Consider the following 12068-nt stretch of genomic DNA (forward strand, 5'->3'; position numbering starts at 1 on the left):
TCCATCGTACCAGTGCACGAACGCCTGAGAGTTGATGAGAACCAAAGCGGCTGGGAAGCCCCTAGGCGCCGGGGCGGGGCGGCCGCAGCCCGCTGACCAGCCGGGAGGAGGGGCGCCGAGGTCTTCGGTGGCGTGAGGGCGGGGCCAGGGGCTGGGACCCGCGGGAGGGAGCGCCGCGCCCGCCGCGCTGCCATTGGCGGGGAAGCCCCGGAGCAGGCGAGGGGGAGGAGGCGGCACTCCATTGGTCCGGCTCGCTGGCCAATCCCTAGAGGCCCGGGTGCGGGGGGGTGGGGACCTGGCTGGGGCCAGAGCGTGCGGAGCGGCAGAGCGAGCAGCTAGCAGGGCAGCCGGTCCCACTCCAGTGCGACCCGGAGCCTCCGCGGGACTCGAGTCCGAGCGAACCTCGAAGCATCATCCGCGTCCGTCTGCCGCGTTCCGGCTTCTGCGCCGCGCAGAGTAGCGAGCTTGTGCATCACCCGCGCGGCCACAGCTGGGGGCTAAGAGCAGGGACACCGAGGGTGACTGACCCCGACTCCGAGCGCAGCCCCTTCCTGTGGTCCGAACAGCCATGACCCACTTCAACAAGGGCCCTTCCTACGGGCTCTCCGCCGAGGTCAAGAACAAGGTACGCGCGCGGGGGAACTGGGGGTCTCCCGGGCCGGGGGGTGGGGGGGAGGGCTGCGAGCCGCGGCGGAGCGACTTCGAGGCAGCGGGAGAGATAGATGCTTCCCGGCTCGCTGAGCCGGCTCGCACGCGCTGGTCCTGGCTTTGTTCCCGCGCCTAGCCTCCGGCGGGCTGTGGGTTCCTGGACGCCTGGAGTCCCGCAGCGCCGCGGGGCCCGCTCGAAGGTTGTAGGGTGCGCCCCTCCGGGAAGGGGGCGCTCCTGAGTGGCCTGCGGCCCTTAGGCGGGGCCGTGCCTCGCGGCTGGGTCTCAGAGAGTTGCCGCCCCCGCCATCCGCCAGGGCCCGGGCTGCTGTGGGACCCTGCGTCTCCTCCCATCCCCTCCTGGCCCCCTCCTCCCACAAGCGAAGTTGGGCGGTTACGTGTCCAAACCGGGCCCCTCATTGTTCCTTTCCTCCTCCATGGGAGGGGACGCAGAGTGTCCCGCCGACCCCTGGGACCCGCGGGCGGAAAGGAAGCCCGTCGGTGGTGTCTTGATGCAATCGTCGCTGGTGCGGGAAACCCAGACAAAGCCTGAATGCGCAGCAGCCTGCGAGCCGGATCAGCTGTAGATGGGAGACTTAGAAATGCAATCCTGAGAAGTTTGCAGCGCGTTGAATTGTCACGATATCTCGGCAGGGTCGCTTTTGTTCGGGGTTTATTTGCTGTGGCGGGTAGCAATTTTGGAGTGATTGGAATCTGGCTACGCTGCTTTGCCGAGTACTCATCTCAAGAATGCATCAGGGTTTATCTTTCAGACTTTTGGCCTGGGGAAGAGATGAGAGGCGTCCCCCTCCCCAAATCCTCTCCTTCCTTCCTCCCTGCCTGCATTCCAAGTCCATGACATCAGGGGTTTCGGGGAGTGGGGGTGACCAGCCAATCGGCGTGGAACTGCGCACAGACCGCTCATTGTCTCCCTTTTGCTGTTCCGGCCATAGCCCCACAAAGGAGGGCTGCTGTGGTTTAATTCCCATTAACCTCCCGGGAGCCGAAGCATGTCAGGATTGTCACGACGCTGTCCCACCTCCGGTAGAATACTTGGGCATCATCAGGGCAGCGAACACCCTTAGAGTTGGGGGTGTCTGGGGTGTGAAGGGAATTACATAGAAGTAATGAAGCGCACCGTTGTCAGACCCAAGCGAGAGTGGTTTATTCCTTCCCGCTGCTGTGTCTGCCGCACCCCTTTGTACTTCATCTAGAAGATTCTAAGCAATCTTTGAAGCAAAGGGGCTAATTTTATTCTGTGTTAAAAAATTGTAATCTTTGGGGTTTTAGCCTTTTCAAGTGTTTTTGTCTGTTTAAAGGTTTCCCTAAAGAGGCAGAAAAGTTTGTTTGGACGACAGCTCTCGACAACTGAAAACGTCGTTGCAAAATAGCGGTCCTTCCAAGTTTATAGCCCTAGCTTTAGGAAGTCGAGGGCGTTGTCGTGTGAGAACTGGGTGGTTTGTGCCCTGGTGCCGCCTGGCCCAGGATTTGCAATTCCTTCTGGGATTCTGGCGCCCACTGAGTCTCTTTACCTTTGCATTGTAAATGAGGGACTGGTGACTTTGGCAGCCCTACAAGTGACTGGACTTTTCCTGGTTCTTGGTATCCAAGCTTTCTTTTTGCTGACTGGAGTAATAGCTTCTCCCCGTGTAGTTCTCATTGAGCCAACAACTCCAGGAAGGAAATGCAGAGACTCGGGCTGGATCACCGGTACTGGGTACTGCAAGAGTTGGGAACTCTAAATCCTCAGCTTTTTGGAAACTTTGGAATGTTGTAAAAGCTGTAGGGGTTAAACACCAAGCCCATTTAAACAAAACAAAACACCCCCTTTAGTTTCTGTAGGGCTGTCGTCCAGGACCCTTTCATAAAAATCCTTTTGATCTCCCTAGATCTGTGCTCTGTGAGGTGGGAGCCTCACTGGGATTCCAGCACCCCGTTTTCCGATAGGGTGTGACTGGCCCAAGGTTGCTGGAGAAACTTGGAGTATTCTAAGAATTTCAACAAGCAGTGTCTTAAGTATAGATATGTTCAACTGCAAGACCTGTTGTCTGTCCCTGCCCATCCCCTATTTCGGTCATCCACCTGTCACTACTTGACATTGTAATTATTCCTGTAACAATATTTGTCATCTGTTCAGGGCTCCAAAACCAGATCTGCACATTTGAATGAGATGTTGGGTTTTGGACAAAAAGAGCGGACATATGGAAACTGGAATTTGACATTGCGTCTTCACAGTTATGCCTGCCTTTTTTTTATGTATAATTTATGACTTGATTAAATATCAGGATTTTGTTGTATCATTTTATGTGTATGGGAGTTTTGTTTGCATATATATGTTTGTGTACCATGTGCCTACAGTGCCTGGGAAGGCCAGGAGAGGGCTTTGCATCCCCCTGGAACTGGAGTTGATGATTTGAGCCACCAGGTGGGTCCTGGGGGTCTAACCCAGGTTGTCTGCAAGGGCAACCAGCACTCTTAGGCATTTAACTATAGCTCCAGTCCCCCTAGTTTTGTTCCTTAAAATATCATTTAAGTCCTGAGGAGGGAGTGTGGAGTGAAGAGTTCAGCAGATGTCAATTCTAAGTCCCCCTTGGCCAGTCCCTGCTTCCGATGACGTGGGCTGGCTGTCGGAATCCCGATTAATGAAATGGAAGGGGATATTGTCACCCCTGAAACACTTTGTCATGGAGGAGTGTCCACTTGGTTATTGTTCAGTGACTGTCTTGTGAGTCAGCTCTAGTAAGAGGGGCTTGTCCTTTCTCCATTCGTCTGCTCTGCTCTCCTAAGAGTTCTCTTTGTATCACACAGCGTTGAGCTTATACTTTAGTAGTGAAAGCAGCCCACTGACGGACTGAAGGAGTCTTTGATCTTCAATGCTTCGAATCTGTAAAATTCCTGAGCAGCGTCTTTGGAAATAACATTTATTTGGTGGGATGCCAATACGTAGCAGAAACATACGAACTTCTGTAAAAAGCTGGGGGGTGGGGGGGCAAGAAAATGTGGAAACCTGGATTTAAAAATAGTAGAGTCCTCAGCGTGTGCTGTGAACAGGCTGTTTCTGCTTTGCTTTCTTGACACCGGGTGTGAAGGCTGTGAATGGAGTGAAGGCTGGTCTTGAACTCCTATTCCTGCCTTTGCCTCCCAGTTGAGAGCTGGATTACAGGCACGCACACACCATAGCCAGCCTGTCTTTAAATAACAACAAAAGAAAGAAGCAATAAAAGGACCAGTGCCTGTGATCCACATTGAATCCAAATGGGGCCCTTCGAGTCGAAGTGGACCCTGAAGGAGGACGGGTTCTCTCATAAGTGATGCTGTCTGTCCCGGTGGAACAGGCTCTGTGGGGACTAGAAGGGAAAACACAATAAAACCAACAGATCCTCCACGGAAGGGCAACATCTCCTGTTGGACACAGTTGGGTCTCGACAAAATGTTGGAGTGGGGCAGGTAAAGCTGGCTTGGGTGGATGTCTGGACTGTACAGCTCTCAGGGTAGTGGAGGAAACCGGCTGGTTGGGGAAGGGTGTGGCGCCCCCAGTAGTTTTACCTCAGCTCTCTCTTGGTGGTGGAGGCTGAGCGTTAAGAATGAGATTGGAACGTGAGATCGGAATGTGTGCTATTCTCACAGTCGTCTGTTGCCACTCAGAAAGCCTGGTTTCAGCAAACTGGCTACCTGAAGAATCTTCTAGATCGCCCAGTGGTATTCCCAAACCGCCGAAAGCCACCTTGGAAGACTCACTCCTACACTTTTAAGCCACTTAAAAGTAAACTCCCACAGTCGCATAGTAAAATGAGGACTTGGGACCCAGGACATCCTTGCCTGCAGCTGCCTGTCCTATGTCTTTCAAACAAACAACTGCTTTTAGGGTGGCCTGGATCAGAATATCTCCCAGGTGACACAAGTATAACGTCTTTACTCCCAGCACCTGAGAGGCAGCAACAGGTGGATTTCTGTGAACAGCCATGACTATGTAGTTGAGACCCTGTCTCAGAAAATCAGAAAAGGAAAGTAATGGTAAAACCACGTAAGGTGGCACAGCAGAATCACAGGAAACAGTGTGTAGCTGGGCTGGGCTTTTTATTGTTGTTTTCCCTTAAAGCACTGAAGTTAAAATTTCTCACAAGAGAACCTTGTTACTGTTTATTTCTTTCCAACAGGGATTAAGAGCTGGGTCTTATTCAGGGTTGGATCTCAAGGTCTGTATTAGGTGTTTTTGAAGGATGATATTAGAGTTTCTGTGAAACCAAATAAAATTCTCAGTATAAGAAATGAAAGTTGAGTGGTGGTAGCTCAAGCCTTTGAAGGCAGAGACAGGAGGATCACTGTGAGTTGGAGGCCAGTCTGGTCTACAGAGATAGTTCAGACAGCCAAGGCTACACAGAGAAACCCTGTCTTGAAAACAAACAAAGCAAAAATTTAAAAAAAAAATGGAAACACATCTTGCAAGTTGTAGTAAATATTTATCGGTTTAATGAGTGTATCAGGAATACTCTCTCTAACAGCGGGAAGTCAGCCCCTCTGAGTAACTCTCCTATAAGAGAACACTATCGTGCAGGTCTGATGTTTGTGAAAGGCTTAGATGTTTTTGTTTCGTTAGTTTCTTGAGCCTGGGGCTGACTATGTGGGCCTGGAACTGCCTGTGTAGACTGGGTTGCCTGGAACTCACTGAGATCCACCTGCCTCTGCCTCTCAAGTGCTGGGACTTCATACAGAAGTGTGTCCTCACCCTGGCCATTCTTGTTTTTCTTTTCTTTTTTTTTTTTCCCCTTTTCTTTTTTTCGGAGCTGGGGACCGAACCCAGGGCCTTGTGCTTGCTAGGCAAGTGCTCTACCACTGGGCTAAATCCCCAACCCCCATTCTTGTTTTTCAAAGCGTTTGTTCTGTGTATACACAGAAAACTTAACCACTAAAATAATTCCATCTTTGTTGCTCATTTGGGGATTATCTCCTAGGGGAAACTCTTTCTTGAATTCCCAGTTAGAGGGAGATGGTGGAGAGCCCCTCTTTCAGGTCCCCTTTGACAGGCTGCTTCCAGTGCTGCCTTCCAGAGATGGGACAGACTGGTTCTTCAACCAGAGCAGGGTCTTCGCTGCTGGAGGGATTAATTGTTGAGGTTTGTCTGCTAGCTTGTGTTTCTTCACCCCCATCACCTCATCTTGACCAAAACATGAAGAAGATGCACTTCAATAGGATAGGAGAGGTACTGCTCCTACTCCGGGACACTTCCTTAACCATGCTCACTGTCCTGTGGTCTTTCACAGTCCAGGAACATTGTATTGTCAGCTGTACCTGCAGTTTCAGATTTCAGAAATAGGCTGACCACTAAAACATTGCCAGTGCTTCCAGTATGTACGTGTGTGTGTGTGTGTGTGTGTGTGTGTGTGTGTGTGTGTATCCATCCATCCGTCCATCTGTCTGTCCATCCGTCCTCCATGATTGTTCACCTTCCAGATGATGAGGACGGGAGGATCAATGAGTGTCTTCTGTCTTTTGTTGTGGGTGTTTTGCCGGCGTGTAGGTTTAATGAATTTTTTTCCTCTGCACTCCGTTCATAGTATTCATAGCTAATGTTATTCGTGACTGCAGTTTTCTCTTTTAAAGCACAATTGGATGACTTTGGGTTTTGTTTCCCCATCATTGTATCTATCTTAACTTTTCAGGGAGTGTTTGTGGCTGTGGAAAGCTTGTCTTTACTGTGGGGCAGGTCCCATGTTCTTGAGTTTAGCCATATTCTGTGTGCATTGGTTCTCTCTAGCTCTAAACTCAGCCATGCATGGGCTCTTAGCTGTTAAGGCCTGTCTCCTTGTATCCTCACATCTTTTGGTATTTCTGGGAATGGGGAGTACATCCAGGTTGTTTGTGGGGACTCACACTTAGGGTAAAATACAAGTACAGTTTGCAAATGTAATAAATGAATTTCTGAGCACTGAAAGGCCTCCTGGTACCATCATCTCTGGTTCCTGTCAGTGACTGATGATGAAGCTTTCAGTGAAGAGTGGGCACCTGGGTTTGAATCCTGTTCCTTAAGACTCCACCTGGACTTTGGGCGAGTGACTTAGATGTGACCCCGAGCATTACACGGTTGGTGGGAGAAATCCCTCACCTGGATCACTCACTCGCTTCAAGCCTTCAGAGTAATGCCTGCAGCCCAAAGCTCACACAGCACAGATGTAATGTTGGGCATCTTGCTGACTGGGCAAGCATTTTACTGGCTGCTCAGATTCAGTTCTGACTTCTGAACCGTATTTGCCTGTGACTCTTGATACTGTCTCCAAAAGCTGAGCTTTCATTTGTGTCTGAGGCTTCTGGTAGGAAGGAGGTTGGAACGACAAGCATCCTGTTTCCCTTTCTCATCAGGAATTTGATGGGTTCCTGGATCCCTGTCCAGAAGCCCCTGTAGCATCCTGATGCCTTCCCCCAGAGGGCCCAGGACCTCTGCTCCTTTCTGGCCTGTTTTCCCTGGGAGGTCGGGGAGAGCTTCTCTGTGTGTCTTCCTTCTGAGCAGGGAAGGGAAGCTGTGGGGAGTGGGTGTGCCTCTTGGGTGGAGCATCTACAGCGGGAAGGCTGGAGAACTGGGAGCCGAAGGCTGGAGAACTGGGAGCCGAAGGCAGCAAGAAGAGGCCCTTTTTTTCTCTTCCTCTCAGATCTGCCTTTTTTAAATCCCAGCTTCCCAGCCCTGCTGGCTCCTTACACCCAGGCTCAGCCAGTGGGTAGAGTGTGAGCCTCATTGCTGTACTTTTCTCCCTCTCTTGCTTCATGTGGGAGGAAATCCGAGAAAAATAATTAATACCATGTGTAGCAACTCTCTTGCTGTTGGTTAATTCAGACATACGATTCTACTTAGGAAGCAACAGCAAGCCAAAGGCCGTAGATCAGCTGGTGGGCTGTTTGCCTAGCCTACACAAAGCACTGTATAAACCCAGCATGGTCACAGAAGCCTATAATCCTAGCACTTGGGAGGTGCAGGCAGGAAGATCAAGAGTTCAAAGCCATCCTTGGCTGTGTGGTGAGTTTGAAGGCAGCTTGAGTCATGTGTGCTTGAAAAAATGGGGATGGGGTGAGAATTCAGTGCTTGCCATGATGACCCGAGGTCAATTCCGATGGGAAAACGGAAACGACTGGGTTATGTTAGCACGTGCTTGTAATCCCAGCTCTGAGGATGGGCATCTCTAGAGCTCACTGCTCAGGTAGCCTAGCCTACTTAGCAAGTCTCAGTCAGGGCTGTGAGAAAGAAACCCTCTTGGGGGATGGGGGCAGGAGTAGATGATGCTTGAGGAATGAATGACACCCCTAGGTGTCCCCTCTCTTCCACAAATATACATACTCCCCAAAGGAAAAGCAACAGCAGTTATCTTACGTGTCCCATCATGTGTAGAAATTGTACATGAACCTCATAAGCTTGTCAGGGTCCACGACCGTTAGCAGCAAAATTGCATCCCTCGAGATGTTGTGAGGTTGTGGGCCCAGACATTTGCTGTGGGTTTTCCTTCTGTCTCTGCGGAGACCCTGGGTGCTGTATTAGGAATGAGCCCTCATGCTGCCCACCCGGGCCAAGTCCACCTAGACATATATCTCACCCCCTAGATTTCCATCTCTAGTTTCTTCTTCCTCTCCTGGCTTGGTCCTGCTGCTCTTTCTTTTCATTCTCAGTGGCCAGAGACTCTGTTTTAGATGTTTTTCTGTAGTCGATTTTCTAGTACCATTCAAAACACCCATAGCAAGGGGCTACTTGCCAGAGCAGCCAGTAGAATAGTTTTCAATCTGAGATATCCTTGAGAAATATCTTCGTGTGAACTTTTGAACCGTGCTGGCACTGCCCCTTGAGACTTCCAGATTCCCCAGGCTGTTGGAAGCAGAGCTCTTCGCTGGCAGCGGGCTCTGGGGTATCAGTGCGATACAGTGACACCGAGGAACAGGGATAGTGGTTGTTTTTTTTTTTTTTTTTTTTTTTTTTTTTTTTTTTTTTCTTTTTTTCTTTTTCTTTTTTGAGGTGGATGGATCTTCTATATTGCCCAGATTGATTTCTTTAATTCCTAGGCCCAAGCGGTCCACTCTCCTCCTTTCTCTGCAGTGACTTGGGAGTCTAGGTATACTCTACCCTCTTCTCCTGGTACTTTGAGATGGACGACGTTTAACCTGGATAAGGAGGGGAGCAGAAAGGGCATAGACTCTGGGGCAGACCTGGGGCTAGACTCCTGCTTGGCACCCAGTCTTTGGATGTGTCCTCTGTGCTTTCCTCCCTGCTGACGAGACTTCTCTAACTCTTTAATCTTTGATCGGTGAATGCAAGAATTGTGCGGAGTGGGAACGGTGCCAACCAGTAAGAGTAGTAAAAGAACCCTGTATCCCTGGCCCTCATCTCCATGGCTCCTCACCTCCATCCACTCAGATACTCAGAAACTGAACTCAGACACTTTGTATCCCTGGCCCTCATCTCCATGGCTCCTCACCTCCATCCACTCAGATATTGCCGAGACTGAATTCTGGTCTGTTGTACGGACTTCATATTTGTTCTCTGCTTCCAACCTGGGAAAGTTCATTTAAAGATGCTTCTGTAGGAAAGCGTATAGCTCTGGACACAGACTCATGTGTATATTAAATATTAAAGTTTTCATTTCTTAAAAAATCAGTTTATACTCCTATCCCGATGGTGTGAAGCAGAGAAAGGCCACTTTTTTTTTTTTTTTTTTTAATCAACTGAGAAACAGTGTCTGGAAGGTGGAGAATGGAGGATTAGGATTCAAGGCTATCTACAGCTACATAGTAAGTTTCAAGGCCATTCTGGGCTCCGTGAGACCCTCCCCAAAAGCCAGACAATGGAGTGGAGAGATGGCTCATTGGTAAAGAGCGCGGGTCTTAGTTCCTATGTAACAACCCCTGGCTGTAACCCCAGCATGAGGACGGTAGAGGCAGAAGGCTCTCTGTGGCATGCCGGGGCCAGGTCAGGCAGAGACCCTGTCTCAAAGGAAGAGGTGGCAAGCGATAGAGAGGACACCTGATGCCCTTTCCTCGGGTCACAGTGTACACAGGTGCACACACATACACATGCAAGCCAGACAAGCAACCACCAACCAAACAAAGCTAGGTAGTGGCTTTCGAGGCTCAAGGCACACGCTCCAGTGTTCATTATCATACGGTAAGTCACCAACATCTGTCATTCCGCTTTCACTGTTCATCCTTGCGGGCTTGGGGACCCAACAGAAGGCCCGGGGTGAGGACACTTCCTTTAGAAATTACTTGATAAGCAGTACTTGGGTGGCATCGGAATGGTCCCGTGTTAAGTGGCCATCAGATGGTATCGGCTAACTAACTGTAATGATGTGCAGCCAACGGTCTGTGGCTCTGAGCTTCACACTCCTGTCGTCAAACAACTCCGATGGAAAGTAAACCCCAAAATGTTTGTGTCCATACTGAACCTGTGCACAGACTTTGCTGCCTATCGTCTAAGCAGTATAGGATGGCGGCCATTTATAAAGCATTTGCACTTCTCTTAGGCAACGTAAGCAATCTAGAGAGGATTCTCAAATACATAGTAGGGGGGTTGGAGGTGGAACTGTAGGTGTAGAGTGCCTAATTAGCGGGCGAGGCAGTGGGCCATCTCCAGCAGTATACATTTTCAAAGTCACAGAAGGATGTGATCACTTGCCCGTACTATTTAAAATGTCATTTTATGCAAGGGGCCTGAGCATCCGGTATTTTGATATTTGTAGTGCAGAAGGAATGCCCTGGATTTAGTCTCTATGGATACCAAGGGACAGTTGCTGAATGGGAAGAGTCTTCCAGTGTCTTGATGAGAATGGCCAACAAAGTACAGGAGAGGAGGGACGTTTAGGGAGTTCCTGCAGGGTTCATGAATGTCGATTCTCAGCTGCCCTGGGATATGAAGGCCGCTAAGGATCTCCTGTTTGCAGCAGAGGAAGGAAGTCTGGCCTGAGTGCAGATACCCCAGCATTTTCTAGACCTCTGCTTTAGTTAGGGGCAAAGAAAAAGGTGCTGAGCCTGGAGAGGGCAGGCCATGGTAAGGAATCCCAGGACAGGGTCCTTTGACGGTATGCAGAGGAGGAGAGGTGGAGAGGAGGAGAGGTCCAGGAAGGCTGGAAACAGGCCTGGTTTGGCCGCTGAGCAATTACTGCTAACCTTTCTCGTCCGTCCGGGCGAGGTGGAGCACTTTCTCCAGCAGGTAGGAGCACAGAGAGAGGAAGCGAGACGGCTGGCTGACATGAAAGAGATGGTGTCAGGGTTGCTTGATGGTTTGCTGTTTCAGTTAACACGGGAGCCTGTGCTCACCGGAAGGCTAGCGAGAGAGAGAGAGAGAGAGAGAGAGAGAGAGAGAGAGAGAGAGAGAGAGAGAGGACAGAGTGGGGTCGAGGGGTAGCAGAGGTGGGGAGAAAGTGGAGGACCCTAAAACATAGAGGCGATGTGGACTGGACCTCTATGTGTCACTTGGCCTTGGCCTAGCCTGGAGCTTCTGAAGTGGCAGCATAGGCCACAGGGAGTGAAGGTGGTCTGGCCAGTGTGTGGAATACACTGCACTCGGCTGCGAGCCCTGCTGGGCCCCTTTGCTGTCAGAGTCTTTTTCCCTCCACCCATTCCTCTGGCCCTGGACCTGGAGGGGAGGGAAAGTTGGATTTCCTCTGGATTCTGTGCCTGTCACATCACCTTTGGGAGGCCTTTGTCCGAGGACAAGCGCACTGGGTACACTACAGTTCACGAGGGCGGAGTTTGCTCCTCTTGGGTGTATTCAGAGTGCGTGACAGTCACATACAATGTGCGTTGTCTGTACTGTTAATAGGGATGTCCTGGAGCCTCTAATCAGATCCTAGCTGAAAGGAGGAAGCTGTGTTCAAGGTGTTTGTTCTGTGAAGAACCTGAGACTTAGCCTCCTCCTTTGCTGTGGTGGGTGAGAAGCTTGCACTCTGGTGTGCATCTAACCTGTCCACAGTAGCATTTGTGCAAGTCATGGTGGCATGCAGGTACGTGACCACAACTCCCACTTTACTATTTTTCACATTATCATATTAAGAGAAAAAAGCCAGGCGCGGTGGCACAGGCCTTTGGTCCCAGCACTTGGGAGGCAGAGGCAGGTGGATCTCTGAGTTCGAGGCCAACGTGGTCTACAAAGCAAGTGCAGGACAGCCAGGGCTTATTAATTTAGGGTTTCTTGTAGTGGTAAATATTAAATAAATAGATGTGGGACACCAGGCACCATGTTACGCTACCTCCTGCTACTCTCTGTCCCCGGTGGTCTCTCCGCCTCCATGGCTAGCCCATGTTGGTGCCGGCTACTCTCTGGCCCCAGCAGCGGCCGCCCTCTTGCCACTCTCTGCTGGGAACCCCTATTCACAATCCTAGCATCCCAGTAAAATCAAAATTCTAGAAGCTTGTAATTTATCAGTTAGATTCATATCAGTAAATTCTCACTC

General features: G+C 50.4%; 1 protein-coding gene across 1 annotated transcript in view; it reads left to right on the top strand.

Annotated features, from left to right (window-relative positions):
* The first annotated feature begins 337 nt into the window (after nucleotides 1–337).
* Nucleotides 338–12068, top strand: part of Cnn3 (calponin 3) — a 31112-nt gene continuing 19381 nt past the window's right edge. Inside the window, exon 1 of the mRNA NM_019359.2 lies at nucleotides 338–625. Coding sequence (NP_062232.1) covers nucleotides 569–625 — 57 coding nt within the window. The 5' untranslated portion in view covers nucleotides 338–568. The remainder of the gene's footprint in view (nucleotides 626–12068) is intronic.

This window comes from Rattus norvegicus, chromosome 2, assembly GCF_036323735.1.
Source record: "Rattus norvegicus strain BN/NHsdMcwi chromosome 2, GRCr8, whole genome shotgun sequence".
NCBI lineage: Eukaryota > Metazoa > Chordata > Mammalia > Rodentia > Muridae > Rattus > Rattus norvegicus.